The 21,526-nt window shown below is 44.6% G+C and overlaps 1 protein-coding gene across 1 annotated transcript in view; it reads right to left on the minus strand.

The window, feature by feature from the left end:
• Positions 1-2,028: 2,028 nt before the first annotated feature.
• LOC137416836 (transmembrane protein 132E) overlaps positions 2,029-21,526 on the minus strand; it is a 624,957-nt gene continuing 605,459 nt past the window's right edge. Inside the window, exon 11 of the mRNA XM_078768122.1 lies at positions 2,029-3,409. Coding sequence (XP_078624248.1) covers positions 3,149-3,409 — 261 coding nt within the window. The 3' untranslated portion in view covers positions 2,029-3,148. The remainder of the gene's footprint in view (positions 3,410-21,526) is intronic.

The following is a 21,526-nucleotide window of genomic DNA, read 5'->3' on the forward strand; positions in this document are numbered from 1 at the left end:
TCTCCACTTTCCTCCCACTAATTAAGATAGAAATGGCCAATTGAAACACGATGTACCTTTCAATGGTCTTAATTTTCTTTGGCTTGAGGCAATTTTGTTTGTGTGCTTGTTGTGTTCATGTGTCGCCACAATTGTCAGTACGTTGCATCATACCCTCCATCACCTTGCTGTTCCTTGAGCCTGGACTTTGTGTACAAAAAAAACAGCAACTAATGTCAGGGGCAGGTGTATGTCCTAGACCTAGAGTAAAGAGCCACATTGTTTAAGGAGCATGGTATGTTAACCTCCATGGTAAAATGGTACCGTGCGACAATTCACTGTTGCGATAAACGTTGGGACACAGCACATGCTACTGTTAAATACACCATCTTAACCTTTTCTCTATGATACCAATAATGTGGTTGTGTCTCTATGATACCAACCGCCGGCAAAACCGGAAGCGGAAGTGTTACCTGTCAAGCAGAATAAAAGGCCTCGAGAACCGCTCCTGTTTCTTGGCTTGTTCACAGAGCCACAAGGGGAGAGGTGGGTGAGTGATGGGTGGCGATGAATGACCACAAGGTCTTCTGGGTGCGGACAGTCAAAACTAGAACGACACTTGGTAGACCGTATACCAGTACCAGTACCTCTGCCAGGCTGAACAGTTTATGTTTTGTATCCCACTGATAGGCCGGATCTGCATCCGGACCTGAACCCAAATCTCATCGGCTTGTTCTTGTCGCACACCCAACTCGTACACCAAGTTTTATCATAATCGGTCCGCAACTTTATGAGATATCATGCTTTATATCGTTTTTGGCTCTATCTCTCAATTGAAAAGATTCACTTAAGAATTACTGTATCCGGATCCGGAACCGGATCTTCACCAAAATGGAACCAATTCGTCCTTCTCACACACCCACAAAGTTTAGTCCAAATCTGTCGTTAACTTTTTGAGACATCCTGCATACAGACAGACAAACAGACAGACATGGGTGAAAACACAACCTTCGTCCACTTTCGGTGGCGGAGGTAACCACCAGATTCCAGTGTGGCGATACGTCAAGATTAAAACTACACTTTTATCAAAGTGTTTGATTAAAAATCCTCAACAGAATAATTGGCCTTAAAAACAAATGAATCCTTGTTTCAACTTTCACCTTCAGAATGCTGGTTCATTCACACGCAACGCATCCTTTCACTGGAATTCGGACACAAATCTGAAGGACCTTCTCGAGTAATCATCGACTTGGGCTGAATGACGTCTTCAGTTGTGAAAAGAAAAGAAAAACAGAGCTAACGTATAGAGCAGATGTCTCGGTTGTCTCGTGTAGCAGAACAGTTTGGATGAAAAAAAAAAATACACCTTTAGAGGCCATTTTTCCCCGCAGAGCCTTTGTCGGGCACCGTGGTCCCCTTTTTGAAGCAATGTTTTATGGCCGGATGCCCTTCCTGCCGCCAACCCTGTTCGTCGTCTCTTGCGACACACAGGGAATTACCAGTGAACTGGTACTCAATTTGCCGACCTCAGAAGGATGGCAGGCTGAGTCAACGCCCCTGGCATTAATTCAGCGATCGACCGGGATTCGAACTCAGGATCCTAGAATCCCAAGCCGGCACCCTAACCGCTAAGCCAACGACCCCAGGATCCCAAGCCAGCACCCTAACCGCTAAGCCAACGACCCCAGGATCCTAGGATCCCAAGCCGGCACCCTAACTGCTAAGCCAACGAACTCAGGATCCTAGGATCCCAAGCCGGCACCCTAACCGCTAAGCCAATGAACCCAGGATCTTAGGATCCCAAGCCGGCACCCTAACCACTTAGCCAACACCAGGCTTAGTTGTTTGAATGTGTCCTGATAATTGTGGAGCAAGTTACCTATCAGAAAAAGTTGTTACAAATGCCACTACCGTCATTCCACATACACTGGGCCTTTGAAGCTCACAATAATTTTACTGACTGATGAAATGTTAAAATGACTGATAATTCCGGGGTCGGTGACGGCTTTGCGTTGTATCGCGATAATGAAGTCTTCACGACAAACAATGTGAAAGATGCAATGGTGGAACAATATTTTATCCTTGGTTCTTAGGAAATCGAGTAGTAAAATAAATACATCATTGGCAGTAAAAAAAAAATTACCCATGACGCATTGGAATGCAGAGAGAGAGACCATTTCTTTGAAGAAGACAAAAAGAAACAACATGGAACGGAATTCGTGCTGAAAGATGTTTAACAAAATCACCTTACACTGAGTGACCTTCCCAAGATGCAGCTGAGGGTAACGATCATAGCATGGCATTCTGGGTATCTGCAACAAAAGCTTCCTTCCGGGACAATAAGCTGAGCCCGTGAAGAGCTCGAGCAGACCTCTGCTCCACTGCGTCTACAGTGGGCTCGTCTGTCTTTCTTGGAAGCGGCGGCACCACTTAGTGTCAACGTGGAAAGGTCAACCAAATCCTGTAGGATCTCCCGTTCTTCACAGAAAGCACCTTGTGACGTCGGTAAATGGAGATCGAGAAGATAACTGGAACTTAAACAGAGATGTTTAACCGATGATTCAAAAAGGGGAAACAGAATGACTTAACCTTTGGCCGATATTAACATGAACAATGTTCACCGAAAAAAAAAAGAAGAAAAAAAGAAAAGAAAACAATACCTGTGCCATCTTTCTGTTTCCGTTAACACAGCATAATGGTGGTGTGCGGTGATGGTTACATCGCTGGGATGGCAGAGCTTCCACATAGCATGAACCGCCCTCTCCATGAGAAAAGAAAACAACAATTTGATGGGAGAGTAGAAAGAAAGGGAGAAAAGTAAGAAGGGGAGAGAAAGACAACAAGAAATGACTCGTTAATATATTCTTCCAAAAAAAACAACTCCGATTTCAGATATTTCACAATTTTGTTTTCCTGGAGTGTGGAATACTTCCAAAAACATCCCCCCTTCCCCGGGCACAGTCCCGTTCCCTTTTGCTCCCTCAATCTTTAGCGTTAAGACAGCACGAGAAGAAGATCCATGGACAGTCCTTGGTCGGACACCTCTGATGAATTAGACATCCACAGCAACCCGTGCCATTTTACCTCCGCCACCAGAAAGTGTCCATGAAAAAATACAAGGCTTGCTTCTTGATTTTTCTTAAAAGTCCAGGAGAGTTTGAGTTAGCTTTCACAGTGCAAGTTCAGCAAAGCCGTGAGGGTGCAACCTCCTGTTTCCTTCGACCGTCCACAAGCTTACAGGTGGAGAGTTACGTGTGGGCGGCTCGTGAGGCGCAGTCGCTTCGTGGCTTCCTGGCCCCCCAGCGTCGCCGGCGGCACCCCGTCGTTGTCTTCTCCATCGTCTCTGCCTCCTGAGACCAAAGACAAGGCAGTTTGCAGCAAAGAGAAGCAGTGCTAGGCCTGAAACGCCTAGAAGAGTTGAAAGGCCAACCTAAAAAAAACAAAAAGAAAAAAAAAATTATTGCGGCGGATCAAGCACAAGATAAACAATTCTGTTCTTTTACTACCCTGCGCTCGCGAAGCGAAAAGCGGGGTTATGCATTCCGTTGCGTACGTGTGCTGTTAAGCATTCAATGATAACCATGACGTCATATGTCACGTGGTACAGGCACCATCTTGGAAAAACCGAAAAATGTTGCACCTCTATATCTCCAAAACCACTGCATGGAAAAAATTGAAACGTGGCTCATTGTAAATAACTCTATATGGGGAATAGGTGTTAACGATGACGCCATTGGTGCCATAATTATGACGTCATAATTCGACAGGGACAACGCTTAGTCTGATCAGTTTGAAATTCATTGAGCGTGATCTATGCAACAATTATATTAGAGAATATAACATTATGATGTCATCGCTCCCCTGGTCTGGCAGCCATATTGGATCAAAGAAAAAAAAACCGTTCAAAAACAGAAGAGTTGGCTCGCAACAAGTTGACTGTGCAGGGTAAATATTCGATTGACACCATCTAGTTTATTATTGTGGTGTATGTCCTCAAATAAATATTAGATTCTGTTGTTGATAAAGTCACAAAGAGACAAATTTCAGAACATTGTCTCATTAGCCACACCCAGGTATGTACGTGCGTGTCCAACTGGAATTCAATGTCTCTCCGGTGGCCGACTGTAATATTGCGCAACCAAACGGCCTTAAGCGTACTGTTGTTCAGCAAATTTGTCTCATGTAACCTCACATTTTAAAATCGAATTTAACCACAAATCGATTTGGTTCCTCGGATGTGGATTATGTTCAAATTAGCCGTGCCCCTTTCTGAGTGTGCGCTTGTCCGCACCGACCATGATTTGACGTGTGGTGCACAAGGCCGACGCATGTTCACGAGCATGTCCGACCAGCCTGAGGTACAGTTGTAAAACATTGGCTAATGCAACCGTTACATTTTCTATATGTCTAATTTAACCCGAAATTGATTTTTACTTCTGCCACCAGAGGTGGATGGAGGTTATGTTTTCACCACTGTCTGTTTGTTTGTTTGTTTGTCTGTTTGTTTGTCTGTCTGTTTGTCTGTTTGTCTGTCTGTCTGTCTGTGGACAAGATATCTCAAAAAGTTGTGGACAGATTTGAATGAAATTTGGCAGCGAGGTAGTGTATGTCACAAGGACAAAATGATTAGATTTTGGTGAAGATCCGGATTCGGATCCGGCTACTATAAATTTTTAAGTGAGTCATCATCATTGAGCGATCGGGCCAAAAACGATACAAAGCAGGATATCTCAAAACGTTATGGACGGATTTGGACGAAACTTGGTGGACCGGTTGTTTGTTTGACAAGGAATAATCGAATCAATTTTGGTGAAGATCTGAATATGGATTTGGCTACAAGAAATATTTAATTTTTAAGTGATTCTTCACCATTGAGGGATCGGGCGAAAAGCGAAATATAACACGATATTAAAAAAAGTTATGGATGATTTGTGACTAAACTTGGTGGACAAGTTGGCTTGGTGACAAGAACAAGCCGATTACATTTTGGTTCAGGTCCGAATCCAGATCCGGCCTATAAGTGGGATTCAAAACAAACTGTTCAGCCTGGTGGAGGTATGTGCTCTACCGAGTGCTGTTCTAGTTTACCTTGAATTTGATGACATCCAGGTTATCTGTGCCCATTCCTGATTATTTTTGTTCTTACTGCCAGTGTTTTGATGTTTGCTGTTCAAGGTAGCTCGTTACAGGTATCCTGTTTGAGATGGCTAATTTGAGATTAGGCACAGTTTGAGGTTGCTAGTCGAGCCTATGTTGTCCTTAGAAGGCCTACGGGCTAAACTAGCACGCATGAGAAGTCTGAGGCACGGTGCGCCAAAGTTGTGTCATTTTTGTACAAAATATATCCACAAGTCGATTTTATACCTAGAATGTGCCCTGGTGTTGGGCTAGCGGCTAGGGTGCCGGCTTAGGATTCCTAGGATCCTGGGTTCGAATCCCGGTCGATCGCTGCAATTAACGCCAGGGGGGTTGACTCAGCCTGTCATCCTTCCGAGGTCGGCAAATTGAGTACCAGTTCACTGGTAATTCCCTGTTTGTCGTTAAAGGCGGCAAAAAGGGTTGGCGTCAGGAAGGGCATCCGGCCGTAAAACATTGCTTCAAAAAGGGGACCAAAAAAAACAACAACAACCACGGTCCCCGAAAAAGGCCAACCCCCGCTTTGCGGGGAAAAATGGCCTCTAAAGGTGGTTTTTTATATTTTTTATAATGTGCCTTATGTCCAACCTAACAGTGCCCGCTCCTGATGGAGTGTCTCTCCGCACATAGATCTATTGTCTGCACCCACATGGAAACAGTGGAATATTTAACACGTTTCCCTCTATCATGCCGTCACCAATTTCACAGAAACCGCGAACGAAACAACTCTGACAAACCGCGTTCAAAACAGTCATGGCCTGGCCAACCCACAAGAGCTGAGCTGCGGATGAAAGCCTTGTATGTGGTGAGGAGCTCAGGTGTGCCAAGGAAGGACTTCACATGACGGAGGATGCCCAGTCGGCGACTGGCTTTGGAGACCAGCTTGGATCCAGGTTTGGAGGCCAGTTCAACACTAAAGCGAAATAAATTTAGAGGAAACCCAATGTTCTTGAGGTTCTCCATGCTTCTTGCGTTCCCCACAGACTAACGGATCTGAGCCGTCTCGAATTGCTAGGCCTCTAGGTAAGGTGTTCAAATGAGTCTTTAAGCATGAACGATGGATCACATTGCCTGTCCGATTTTTCTAGCCATATGATTTCGTGGACTGTACATTGGGGCCTCATATATGTAAGTTCTCCAAACCGTGGCTTCAAGTGTGGTGTGCGATATCACCCTGACACCGTTACGGCCCAATTGTGACCTTTATTCACGCATTCCCATCCATAACTCACACTCACCTATATTTTTGCAACCTGGATTTGAATCTCGACCCAGCTCTAAACTGTCATTCCGGTGTTTCACAAGCAGGGTGATTCATCAATGTGTATAGGCCCTTGGATGGACGTCAAACTGGGCGTCCTTTCTGCTGATACAAGTTGATGGACATTAAAAATTTGTGTCTTTCGCAAAGAGTAGACAAGGTATCGCCGGCATCCTGAAGAAATTCCAAATTCCGCTCTAACCTTCGTCGAATGTGAGGCCTGTCAAGTTGGTTCGTGGAAGACTCAGGCCAAGCTTTTCCCAGCCAACCGAACAAGAATGTGGGAATAATTGTAACTGCTAAAGAAACTCGAGCTTCCAGGGAAGCAGAACTCAACTGAACTGGCTGGACAACTTTAAAGTAGGTCAGTTATCTGTACTAGATTTGACTTAAATGAAAAGCCAACAAGGTTTGATCAAAATCTATATAATAATACCGTAAGGACTCGACTTTGTTATCCCTTTTACGCCGCACCCAGTGACCCGATGCCCACGGCACTAATGGATTTACGATCTACGAACCGCGCTCTTTGTTTATCAGGTACAGACATACTCGAAAAATCTGAATTCGCCGACGTTGGGGCCCAAAAGCATCCGATTAACTGCCGATACGACGCCATCTTAAGACGCCATCGTATTGGCGTCTGCTGGGCGAAGGCGAAGCGAGCCGTCCGCTGATTGGACAGTCGAGTGGTGTGAACATGGGTGGTGTGAACCAAATGGTCTTTTTATTCCCTTGAACATTTTAAATTAGGATATATAAGGAAACGTCTTTATCGTCATTTTAATAAAGTTAAATGGAGTGACGTTGCGATACTCGGGGTGCGTTGCATAAATCCTCGTAACTCAGAGAGGTGTAGCAGGTGGCGAGACGTAAGGAAGCTTAAAGATAACGAGCTGAAAACAGACGAACGATATGTCAATCTCTTTCTACACCGAACGGCAATAAAAGTATGAGAGCGGGAAGGCATGGCCTGAGCACTTCGAGCAGAGAGGACTGATTGGACTTAACTTAAAGAGGAAAAATTGGAGCTTAACGGAAGAAGAAGATCCCATGAGCGCTCCCCTATGCCATCCATAATGGTACACTCTATCCATACACCACATCCTCCCTTCCGTGGATGTTCCACGGGTTTCGGCTAGTCCATAAATATTTGTGGACGTTAAAGTCTTAACGTCGTTTCGGAGCTGAAAACAATATGGCGGCCTATGGCGGCCATTTTGTGACGGATCGGGTTAGAATGCAATAGCATCATACCTTGTGTAGTAAGGGTTAAACATTCTAAGTTTGATCAAAATCTGTTAATATTTGTGGACGCTAGAGTGTTAACGTCGTTTTCATGACCAAAAACAAAATGGTCGCCTAAGTCCGCCATGTTTCAACTGATCGGGCTGAAATGTAATACCAACCTGGTCCTTGGGGTAAGGATGCTGCCTGTCAAGTTTGATCAGAATCGGTTGATATTTGTGGACGCTGGAGTGTTAACGTCGTTTTCATGACCAAAAACAAAATGGTCGCCTAAGTCCGCCATTTTTCAACTGATCGGGCTGAAATGTAATACCAACCTGGTCCTTGGGGTAAGGATGCTGCATGTCAAGTTTGATCAGAATCGGTTGATATTTGTGGACGCTGGAGTGTTAACGTCGAAAAGTTAATGGACGACAGACGACAGACGACGACGACGACAGACGCCGGGCGCCGGAGGGTTCAGTATGTGATGAACTCAACTGGACGGTAGTCCAGTTGAGTTAAAAATAGAAGAATGTCAACCCACTGCCATCTGCATGATTATGGCAGACATGCACGCATACACATGACCCTCACACATCTCCCTGCCTCCCCCCATGGCCTCTCCCGAATGTAACGGGTGTTTCTAATATCGGAAATCAGTAGAAGAAAAAAAATCCAACTTTTATTTTCCCAAAAATTCAAGTTTTTTTTTTTTGCCTAAAAAAAGGTGTAGCAGGTGGGCGTCCTTTCTGCTCTAACCCTTTCTGCTTTTTTTTTGCCCGCGTCACTCATTGATGAACCTCTGGGCGTTTGATGAGGATTCATGAGAAAAATGGTGACACAGACAAACATCTCTCTTGTAATACAGATCACGACCCCACTACTGATCCCACTGCCTACATCCTCCCAGCAGACATCCTCGTACTCACAGCCACTCTTTGTTTCCTATCACAAATCCAGTTTCCAATCCAGTTAGTTACCTGGAGAGCCACCCCCAAAAGCCCTCACCTTAGCTAACAACCTCCTCTGGTATATCTTATCAAATACCTTCTGACAGTCCAGATACACTTCACTTCCCTCATCCACCCAATCAGAAACGACTTCGTGGAACTCCAATAAATAAGTTAAACATGATCTCCCCTTAGTAAATCCAAGCTATCTTGAATTAGTTTGTATTTATTCAAATATTTCCCTGTCGGTTCCTTAATTGATGTCTTCAACACTTTCCCCACTACTGAAGTCAAGGTAACATATCTATTGTTCCACAATTCCTCTCTGGAATCTTTATTAAGTAACGGTGTTATATTTGCTACTCTCCAATCCTCCGGCACCTGTCCTGAATCCAGTGGGAGGTTGATATCTCTTAACATCTCGCTTACCTGCTCCGTCATCTCCCGCAATTACTCGAGGATGCATATTATCCAATCCTGGGGCTTCTATCATCTACTCATTTTTATATCTGATTCTTCACCTCATCTACTACCTACAGAAGATCTCTTCTAAAAGCCCGAGCTTACCTGCGTGATCGATACTCTCCGCTATTGGAGGTTCCCCGGACTCTTCCCGTGTAAATGTAGAAGCAGAAAATCTATTTAATAATCCTGCCATCTCACCCTCACCATCCACCAACTCTCCTGTGCTATTAACCCTTTTACCCCTTGTACACTTAACGAATGTCTTGCTGTCATGTTTCATATTGTTGTTTGTGTCTTTTTCATATTCCCTCTTGATGTGCCGTGTTATTTTCTTCACTAGTCTCTGTTTCCTCTAACACTGATGAGAGTTGCACTCTACTCCCATTATGTATCTATCTATAATTCCAGTAATCTCTGTGTGTGTGTGTGTGTGTGTGTGTGTGTGTGTGTGTGTGTGTGTGTGTGTGTGTGTGTGTGTGTGTGTGTGTGTGTGTGTGTATGTGTGTATGTCTGTGTGTTTGTCTGTGACCGCTGTTTCTCGACAACCACGGGTCCGATATACTTGAAACTTGCCAGGTATATTGCTGGGGACCCGAGGATGTGCCTTTTCAAGGTTTCATATTAATCGGACAAGTAGTTACCGAGCTATGTCCAAAAAACGATTCAACCAATCAGAGAGCAGCGAGTTATCACGTGTGCCGAACGTGGCGAACAGACTCTGCCTCGGACGGCACATTTGAGAGCGTATTCATTTATTTCACGTTGGCAAACTATGTTGGCGTTAAACTATGTTTTAAAACTAATTAAAACTAATTTGCGATTCTTACGCTTTCCTGCGCGTTTGTGCACGCTATGGCGATTTCTTTACCAAACTCCGCAAGCCGTTCGCTTTGGACCAAACCATTTCATGTAAATAGAGGGGGGGGATTGTCACCGTACTCGCAAGTCGTTCGCTTTGGACCAAAGCATTTCATGTAAATAGAGGGGGGGGATTGTCACCGTACTCGCAAGCTGTTTGCTTTGGACCAAACCATTTCATGTAAATAGAGGGGGGGGGGGATATAATTTTAGATATATATATAGTACGGGCATGCCCTAGTTTAATAAATGCCTTCTGCACATCCTGTAAACACTACGTACCTCCCTCCTCAATCACCCTGGTCTCCTTGAAGCTCTACCTTTACATTAAAAAGCAATCCTGGACTTGATCTAGGTAATCCTCAATCTTCTCTGCCCTTTCCCTGTTCCCAATCTATCCCCATAATCAATACTATTCCCTTATCACATGCCCTTCTGTATTATTCACGTATCCAGCTTTCCACTCGAGCTCATGGTATTCGTGTACATCTTCAACCTTTCTCTTCCATAAACGACCCCCTGCTGCCCCAACCACCCAAGCACATCCCCAACCAGGTAGGGAACCCCACATATTCACAAACCCAAATCCCTTCCTCCCACACCACCCCTCCAAGCACTCGTTCACATCCGTCACTCCATTAAATAAATTGGAACTGACTCCTACCCGTGGTAGAATCCCTGAAAAAAAACTTTACATCCTATATTCTTCAAATACTCCCCCAAAAACGTAAACGTCCTCTTCAGTGGTTCTAAACGAACCCTTCCAACATCGTTACCCACCTCTCCCTTCCCTGCATGCACCACCACCGATGTCCCACAACCAGACAAAATATCATCCAACATTCCATCAATATCCCCCACCCCACCTCCCTAACACAACACAAAACTCTATTTTTGTATCTTTGTGACAAAATGGTGGATCCACATATTCAATACCCTCATCCCCAACAAAAAAAGTATCTCCCTGGTTACTGACGCTCCGCGCCCCATTGGACTCAGACAATCACGCACACATGCACCATCGTCCCCATCATCCGCATTACCATCTCGTGCACACTCACAGCACTCCCATCACTTATTGCACCCACAGCACTCACAATACCCAGCGCACCAACTGTAACCACACCGCCATCACCCCCATTTCAAACCACCCCAACCATAGCACCCAACGTGCACAGCCACCACCGAACTATCACCCACAACCTCTACCTGTCACACACCCCCTCTGCACCTCCAACGCCAGTAGCACACTCAGTATTCCAATCAACAACCACACCCTCCGTACCAACCACGACACCCACACCCATCCAGTTGATTCAACAATACATTTCTCTATTGACGATTATTTTAATTCAAAGATATAGGAGAGGTGACGGACAGTTGGAGACATCACTGTATGAAAAAGAAGTAAAAAAAAAAAAATTCATTATCCTTTGTTTGTGTTTTTTCTTGTAAAAAAAGGAAGGCTTAAGACCGACCGCAGTGATTACTGAGTTCCACGGTAGGATACTCTGCAGGAGCGATTCATACGAGATGGGAATAATTTATTAACATAACTTGTCAATTTCCAGGTGGTGACCATCTGCTGCTCGAGCGCAGTGCACAAGGTAAAGAATTATACAATGGAATGAATGCGCCTGACGGGCACCATTGGGAAAATGTGATTTGCTCCTTTTCAGGGAGTAATTAAATACCCGGCCAATCACAGAATGACTCAAAACCTGAGGTGCTGTAAACCGGTGCCCAGCATGATGTACATGAGGTGAAGGTCCTACGGTGCACAAAGCGACATCCAGCATAGGCCGATGCACACGAGGGAAGGGACCTGCAGTGTGTAGATCAGCACCCACCACGAGATGACGCTCGTGAGGGGAAGGCTCCGTGGTGCATAGACCAGCTCCAGCACGAGACCATGTATGTGAGAAAAGGGAAAAGCAGTACCTCGACTGGCACCGAGCAAGAGACTTAATGGACGCAAGGGGTGGGATCCGCGGTGCATAGACTAGTTCCAGCATGAGACCATGTATGTGAGAAAAGGGAAAAGCAGTACCTCGACTGGCACCAGGCACGAGACTTAATGGACGCAAGGGGTGGGATCCGCGGTGCATAGACTAGCTCCAGCATGAGACCATGTATGTGAGAAAAGAGAAAAGCAGTACCTCGGCTGGCACCAGGCACGAGACTTAATGGACGCAAGGGGTGGGATCCGCGGTGCATAGACTAGTTCCAGCATGAGACCATGTATGTGAGAAAAGGGAAAAGCAGTACCTCGACTGGCACCGAGAAAGAGACTTAATGGACGCAAGGTGTGGCATCCGCGGTGCATAGACTAGCTCCAGCATGAGACCATGTATGTGAGAAAAGGGAAAAGCAGTAACTCGACTGGCACCAGGCACGAGACTTAATGGACGCAAGGGGTGGGATCCGCGGTGCATAGACTAGCTCCAGCATGAGACCATGTATGTGAGAAAAGGGAAAAGCAGTACCTCGACTGGCACCAGGCAGGAGACATAAGGGACGCAATGGGTGGGTTCCGCGGTGCGTAGACTAGCTCCAGCATGAGACCATGTATGTGAGAAAAGGGAAAAGCAGTACCTCGACTGGCACCAGGCAGGAGACTTAATGAACGCAAGGGGTGGGATCCGTGGTGCATAGACTAGCTCCAGCATGAGACCATGTATGTGAGAAAAGGGAAAAGCAGTACCTCGACTGGCACCAGGCAGGAGACTTAATGGACGTGAGGGGTGTGACCCATGGTGCATATACCGACACCCTGAACTAGACTATGTACATGAGGTAAGAGGAGCGACCCGCGTTGCGCGCCCAGAATGACAAACGACATGAGACGACGTACGTGAGCATACGCCCGGAATGTGCAAGCTCACTGGGCCAGAGCAAAATGAATGCGCTTTGTTTGTTCGCACTCACGGCTGTAAATGTATGCCAATCTCTAAAACTGCAAACATGCACGGAAAGAATTACGGCTCCATCAATCGCGCAGTGTGTTTGCTTTACAGTACAGGGGAGCACCTGGTGCAACACACACGAGAAATGTAAGCAGGGCGCGGAGACTGCACAGTCAGCCATAGGGCAACGGGTCTGCAAGGCAAGAGCAATTAGCAACGGGCAACACACACAAATCAGCACTAATTTGCCTTCTGCAGGCCCCAAGAGGGAAAGAGATGGCAGGTGCAGCCAACACTGAAGGCACCTTATAGAGTCATCCTGTTTTTCATCAAATGGTCACATCTGCTTTGCTCAAACGTTTGGAACATTGAAGGCACAACTGAAAAGCAATAAATTAGAATTTCTTTTTTTGAAATAGCATGATGACCACTCGTTTTTGCATCGTGATGATCCATAGGGCTGCCGATGCAGTTTCTCGGCTAATGGGCACAATCCTGGATGGGTTGCCACTCTGATGCAAGACATTCGAATGGCTCATTCTTCCCAGTAACCTGGTACTCATTTTGCAGACCTCGGAGGGATGACAGACTGGGTCAACCCATCTGGTGTTGATTCAACCGATTAACAGGGGCTGGACATTGTTTAAGCCAGTCACCTGAACCATTAAGCCAACACCTAACTTCAGAGTATGTTGGTAGCCCTGAAAAACCAGATACAGCTGAAGTTTTGCTATCCTTCGGCCCCCCTTTTTCATTAAATATATAAATGATCGTAAAAAGGAAATAAGACCATTATAATCTCCTGTGATTAACCTAAGTCTTTAGGCATATCACTTCTCCATCACAAACAGGTAGGTGGTCTCACGGACAAACAATAGGTGTGGGCAGGAATGGGGTCAGGAGATGGGGTGGACAAGATGGATACAGAAGGAAACTCTCAGGAGGGAAAACCAGAAATTTGGAAGGAGGAGGGATTGAGGTGGGATCAGGGAGAGGTTAACTAGTATATAAAATATCATGGTTTTGGATTGGGGAAGATCTGAGATGTGTCTTGAAAACCTGGAGGGAAGAATGAGATTAAAGAAGATGTGGAAGTTGGTACCACAGGCAGGAAAAGAGGAAAAAATGAGTGTAGGTGAGCAGTGATCCTGGATTTGGGTAGATTTTTCCAGAAGGGGGTCATTGGTGGAACGTGTGCACCCTTTAGAAACCTGGGGTGTGGGAAAAGCATGGAAAGAGCAGGAGGTGCAAGACCAGAAAGTAAGCGGTAGAAGACAGAGAGATCACCGACCTGTCTGCGATGGAATTTTAAAAATTGGCACGAGTTATGCTGAATAAAATATATCTTTCAAAAATAAAATAAATAAGCTTGCTCATAAATGCAAACATTCATTTTCTCCTAACATCCATTATATTGTGGACGTTAAGAATCCCTCGGTGTCCTTCGTGAAGAAGAGGCGAGTTATCACCAGAACCCTGAACAAATTACAAATTCCTGCCTCACTGACTTCTGGGAACGTAATGGCGAACACCCAGCCAAGAGACATCTTCAGCAGCACTGTCGCTCTATAAAGATTATAGTACATATCATCGTCATCATCAGGTGTAAAGAAGGAAAAGGAGAAGAGAGGCAAGATAAGACGAGACGAGAACTCGACAAAGCACTGTGTCGATGTGCTCATCATAACTCATAAACCATTCAATGGATTCAAAATCTCTCTTGAGATCCACGAATCCCCAGATAAATCAAAGTCTCTCTTTAATACACTTTTGTGCAACTCACCTCCGCGTCGAAGAAACAGGAAGACAATGCAATCTCTCTAAAAGTGTTTTCACATTAATTCCGGACATTTCAGGTTAATACGTACTCCCGGTGAAATAACTCTGTCAGCTGTAATATACAGTTTTCTGGAGTGAATTGATTAAGTAGAACCTACAGCTTGGGAATGAGACATAAAAGTCTCTTCTGCACCACCGATGCCAACTTGTTTTCCGAGAGCAGTGACAAGGTTGAAGAAACCTTTCGGGGCAAGCGATCCAGGAGAATTTTAAAAAAGCTTGTTTTCTGATGCACTGTGCTGTTTATTATGGATTGGGAAGATTATATCCAGACCTAAAGTTCCACCTGCCACAGAAAAGGCGAAAAAAATAGTGGAAGGCATTTTAACGGTTATCCTTGAAGATGAAGGAGATTACCAGACAAGAAGAGCGATATTTGTTTGGCTAGAAAGAAGAGAGGTGATAAGGTGATAAAGGATGTAGAACTTTGAACACAACTTAGGGAAGTGAATTTTGGCCTGGTATCCCTGTATTCTTTATTGTTATTTCTTTAATTTAGAGAAGGTCAAGAGGAACTGTTGCCTTGGAGACATAACCGAGGCATCGGGAGGAGCAGAATTATCAGTTCGTTCAAGAATAACGTCAATCTGTAATAAGTGGAGACAACTTGGTGGTATCATGAAGCACAGAAACATTCCATTAATTGTAAAAGTTGGAGTTTGTATAGCCTGTATGAGACAGGTATTGATGTATGGAAGCGAAACGTGGGGCGTGGAGACTTTGTTGCGGTTGCGGAGACCGCGCCCCACGTATGGAAGCGAAACGTGGGGCGCGGAGAGATTATCCGCATCAGTGCAATGCGGATCGAATATTTAAATAAAATGGGAAGAACAGAGATGAGAATGACACGTCCGCTGAATGGATTGTCTCTGAAAGGAAGGATTCCAAGCTCAGAAATCAGGAAGAGATTTAAAAAACAATCGATACTGGAACGAAGTCGATGGCGTGCCATAGCAAATCCCTACGTTTCCCACCTAAAGCAAAGTGGAAAGACAGCAAAAAGTTCCACCAGGATTGACACAACATCAACTTTTGACTTAAATTTTTCTTCCTGTTTTGACCCCTGTGACCCCAAGTCCACACCTACCCTCTGGGGAATGAACCAGGGGTCAAATATTAGGAGAGGAGATATTTGGAAGAGAGGAGATAGCGAGATGAGGAGATTGAGACTGATGAGATTAATTTGGAGGATAATTGGCTCACAGTCGGAGCCAGTTACAATATCACCCGTTTCTTTCAAAAAGCTTGGGGATAACAAGTGAAGGAAAATTTAGGAGGAGAAGACTTGGTTGGTATGGTCATGTGAACGAGGGTCAGAAAGTTGTATAGAAAGAGGAAGTTGTACAGAAAGCAATAAAGCTCATGGTCGAAGGAAGAAAGCTGCGAGGACGGCGTAAAAAGACAAGGATTGAGACCGTGAAGAAAGATTTAAGGAATTTTTGGGTTGCATGAAACTGACGCAATGGAGAGACCCACATGGACGAATGCAATCATTAAACCAACCCCCTAAAAAAGGGGAAATGGTTGTAAAACGTTTGTTGGGTTTTTACAGACAATCTAACAGTCTAATCTTGTGTCACGGCACTGCATGTTGTTCGGTGGATTGCCCTAAATCCTTCATCATATTGCCGGAGGTGACTCCCATTCACAATGTGATGAATAGTCTGATCCGGGTGACCACAGTCACATGATGGGCTGTCTTTGAAATGCCATTTGTGGAGGTGGTGTGATGTCCCTTCATGGAGTATGGATCTCGTTGAGTGCAGACCAATGTTTCCGGGAGAGGACGACACCTGGAGGCTCTTCTGTTGGTTTACTCATCAGTTCTTTGTTAGCAATGTTGTCTGTCCAGAGATTGCGCTACTTGTCCATGTGTCAAATCCCACATAATTCGAAACATTTGCAGAGCCCCAGAAAGGTTTGTATCACTAAAGTCGCATATTTGGTAGATTCTGCAGGTCTTCATGGATTGGAAGCTCTGGGTTGACTTTGAGGCAGTCAAACTCTCTCAGCATTCTTGCCTTCCGGCGCACATCAGGGGGTGAGATGTTAGACAGACTGGGAGCCGCTGCAAGGGTGTTGATTTCAGTTTGCTGCTGATTATCCGCATCAGTGTTTTCAAGAGTGTCCAAGTGTTTTGTGCGGCTGCTCTCTGCCCAAACAGGAGAACAGTATTTGCTGTAGAATACACAAGAACAAGGCTAGCAGTGCGAAGAGTGCATGCACTTGATCCCCAAATGGTTCCCGCTTGTTTCCGGATGATGTTTACCCTGGTCTTGATTTTTCCTGTGACTCGTTTTAGGAGTTCGCGGAACGTGAGGCTGCGATGAAGGATGACTCCGGGGTACTTGGGGAACAGTTCGTTCTTGAGTGGTTTGCTGCAAAAGGAAACCTGGAGTTTGCTGTTAGCCAGTTGGTTGCCAGGATTGTACTGTAGTCTTAGTTGGGTTTGCGCGAAGGTGCCAGTAGATGAAGTATTGCTCTATTACCTTTAAGTCTGGGATGGGGAATGGCTGAGATCTTCAAGGTTGATTGCTTGGGTAAAAAAATTGCTTGGTTTGAGAACTACCAAGTCAATCTAACAGTGATGAGGTAGTTGCCCTGAAACAGACTTGACTTTGTGAATGGTAGAATCCAAATCCCTAATACTGCCACCTTCAAATATCAGCACAGTGTCCTCACAAAATGAGCCGCCAACAACAAATTTTAGCGGCGACATGTACATTGTAAAACAAGTCAGGTATTAGGTGTTACCTACCTATATGTCTGAAGATATCAAGCATCATTTTTCACAATTTGTACATTTAAAGAGTACAAAAAGAGCCAAATAACAATAATCACAAAAGTATCAATGCAGAAAATCCTCCAGAAACCAGATTCTGCGACAATCACAGGACAAAAGACCACTATATTCGGACATATACCAGCATACTATTGGGACAAAGTTTTACCTAATTGGAGCCCTCATGCGGTGGGGAATAAGGCCTCCCATCATGTCAGGGCTTTGATTATGGGGGAAAATGTGCGAATAAAGGGGCCTTTTAGGCTTGTGATCAGTTTGAATGTGCAAGATTGTTAACCCATTAATGCATTAAGATTGAACAATTTTGGCCGACAGGGTTAGAGACAACACAGTGATGATGAATGGAATGACATGAATGGATTGTGATGCGATACTATAGCTCCATTCGCCATTTGAAAAAGTTTGAGTTTATAAAGCCTGCGTCAGACCGGTATTGAATAGCTTTTCATTCTGTTTCCCCAAAGATCAGGCCTAACAGGTTTCCAGAAAAGTATTGTACACCGCTCCTTTCATATTCCATCTCCAGGCGCTTAATGACGCGCGCAAAAAGGGAGCACACAGTTTTCATTCGGGTTGTTTTCTTGTTTCCTTGTTTGTTTGTCCGGGCGATATCTCAGCCATCCTTTGAGCTAGGAAGCTGAAATTTCGGCACAATAATGAGCACCTGCTTTGGCAAAAACAGTATTTTTTGTTTTTTGATTAATCAGTTAATTGATTAATTACTTAAGTATTGTCGATTAATTAATCACTTATTTACTTTCTTTCTCATCTGGGCAATATGTCAAGCACCTTTTGAGCTAGGAAGCTGAAATTTGGACACGACAGAGACCAAGTGATTTGGCTGGAAAGAATATTTTTGATTTATTGATTAATCAATTAATCGATTAATTATTTATTGATTAGTCAATTAATCAATAATTTTTTTATTTCCGATTAATGACTTATTTAATTAATTTTCAAAAAGTTACAGCTTCAGATGAACCACTGGTGGTTGAGGTATGCTATTAGCCAATTGATTAAGAAATTATTTTACGATTATTATTTTTTGATTTTAATTATGCAATTAATCAATCAATTATTGTACACCTCTCCCTCTCAATACCGTCACTATACGCTGCACATTGACATCGGCGTGCTCGACGATATGTTATTTATTTATTTATTTGGCATGGGGGGCGGTGTACTTTGAATGTATGAATACTTGTAGCAATTTTGTTTAAGGGCAGATTGGTGAGGTGTTAGCGGATATATTTAACAGCTCTTTGGAGTCAGGAAAGGTGCCAGGGGATTGGAGAGTAGCAACTGTTACATTGTTATTTATTATTCGTAGAGGAATTGTAGAATGACTGGGCGTTTAATTTAACCTCAAGTGTGTGAACATGGTACATGGAGGATGTTATTTATTTGGCATGGGGGCGGTGTACTTTGAATGTATCTGCACTTGTTTTTTTCTCCGTTTGCACTGATATTTTTACTTTTGCATTGGTCTCCCACCCACCTTCCCATCATGATTTTTTCATGACTGACAAAACTATTAGGCCAAATGTTGATCTATCTTTTATGACATGACTGCCTCATGATGTGTAAATTATGCAAAATAATCAAAATGTCATGAGGTGCTTGTTTTTAGAATGTTCATCATCATGTTCCTCTCATGTTTAATACACAGTACCCTCGGAGGTATCGTTATGTCTCAGATGTGTTCAGGGCAAATATTTCAGGGAGTTTAATTCACCAAGGGTTCAAGCACACAATGTCGCATACTCTTACAAAATGTATCGTGGTACCCCAAAATAAAGTTCACGCACACATGCACACATACACAGACAAACACACCGGAGGTGGATACTTTGAGATCTGGTCGTCTCCGTTCCATCTCCTAATACCAACCCATGTGTGGAGATAACAATCAACAACAGCAACTTGCCTGCGCACACATACACACATATATGTGCAGTGCACTGTGCACACACTCATACACACATATAGGCACACACATTCATACACACAAATATGTGCACACACACATGCACACCCATCCACACATATATGCGCACACACACATACACAACTATACACACATATATGCACACACACTCATACACACATATGTGCACACAATCATATACACCTATACACACCCATATGCACACACACCCATACATACCTATACACACACACTCATATACACACACACTCATATACACACACACACACACACACACACACACACACACACACACACACACACACACACACACACACACACACACACACACACACACACACACACACCAGTTCTTTTCATTTCATTATCCCTTTGTCCATATGTAAATCTGGTACATTACGTAATTTCAAATCATCATTTTACCTTTTCGTTGAATATATGCTGCTGAATGTGCCGTTCATCACGTGTCCGAGTTAAGTGTGATGACGTTTAGGAAGAAGAAGAAGCCTTACCACCAACTTTGACCGCTTCTGGAATTGTTTTATTATTTGTGTTCAAATGGCTGGTGATTGTTTTGTATTTATTTATGAGAATGTGTACTTGTATGTAACTGTCATTAGGCAAAAATGTTTAGGCACTATCGAGCGATAAAGAAGAAAAAAAAAAAACTTTTATTTTTCCATTATTTTTCGTTTTTTTGCCTAAAACACTCCCAGGCTCTCAATGAGGAACCTCTGAAAGTTTGATGAAGATCCGTTCAGCCATCTCTGAGAAAAATGGTGACACAGACAGACCAATGGCTCTCTTATACAGTAGATATGTGTATGTATGTGTGTATATATATTGCTACGGTTTTGAGATTGGCACATATTGATCATTAAAGGTTAAGGGGTTGCCCCCCCCCTCCCCCATAGTTAGTCCACGAGCAACACGTAGGCCACCTTAGAGTATTAGTTATGTCACAGTATGTGTAAGTATAGGCCATTTCCACTAGTAATATCTGCGTTGTGTAAAGACATAAGTTTAGGTCCCTTTCATTTTGCGTCCACCCTCCAAGTTCCACCTCTATGGGCATAACTGATCCCACGACCCATTTGGCTGATCCCTCAATTTGTTACGCTTTGGCTACCCGCAGCAGTTTGTTACGCTTTGGCTGCCAGCAGCATTCGCTGCCCTTTGTTCGCTCGCTAGTCAAGTAACACGAGGTAGGCCTGAGAAGAGGGAGGAGCGCGGGGTCGGGGTAGGGCGGCGTCAAGGAGCGCGTCAGAGGCGATGACGGTAAGGGCCACCAGCCAACCAGGGCTCGAAGGGCATGGCATGATAGGGCGTGGTAAGGCGCGTCTGGCAAGAGCTAGAAGGTTCGCGGGGCGTGCCTATAAAAGCCTTGGCACAAAGACCTTGAAGAGGACTTACGAGGACTTGCACGAGAGGGAGGACTTACCAGCAGGACTGTATTGAGAGGACTCGCAGAGTGGAAGGCACTTGCTTGAAGGACTTGAAGAGGGCTGGTTGGGAGCGCATTGTGAGCACTTCGAGGCTTAGCGCTTCAAGGCTTTGAACTGTATTCGCCTATTACGTACGCAGCCACGCGAGTGAACGCGGCAACAGCCGCCGGTGTTAACCGCCAGAGCCCAGACCCTACCGTTTGCCCCGTATTATCCCGTGTGCACCAACGACACGCGGAGAGCTCCTGCCGTCTCGACTTACCATCTGCCCGGGACGAACCAGAGGCCGGAGGGAGCTGCACGAGAGCCATCCCGGGACGTGGTGAACATCATCCGCAGCTGCAAACCCCGTGTGAGTGTGTCTGTGTGTGAGACGGGCCCGTTTGTCCTGGGAGTAAGTTAAGACTGTTCTTAAGGATTGCCCTGTGTCTCTGCTTCTTCTTCTCATCATTGTGAATAGTGTAAATAAACCTTGTTCTTTCTTCCAATTTGATCGCCTTTGTGTTTTCCATCATTGGGTAAGCGTGGCACGAATAAGAACCGCTTGGATTGGGGTCTAGTAATTGATAACGGCTCGGATCACGTGTTCGCTACCGCTCGGCGAATCCACCAACACACGTGATTCGTGCGAGGCTTATCTCCTCGTTTCAGGGCAGTGCTAGTACTTAGGTAATAGCGAATTTGGTCCTACAACCCTATTTAGCGC

The sequence above is a fragment of the Myxine glutinosa genome, chromosome 14, assembly GCF_964187855.1.
Source record: "Myxine glutinosa chromosome 14, kmMyxGlut1.1, whole genome shotgun sequence".
NCBI lineage: Eukaryota > Metazoa > Chordata > Myxini > Myxiniformes > Myxinidae > Myxine > Myxine glutinosa.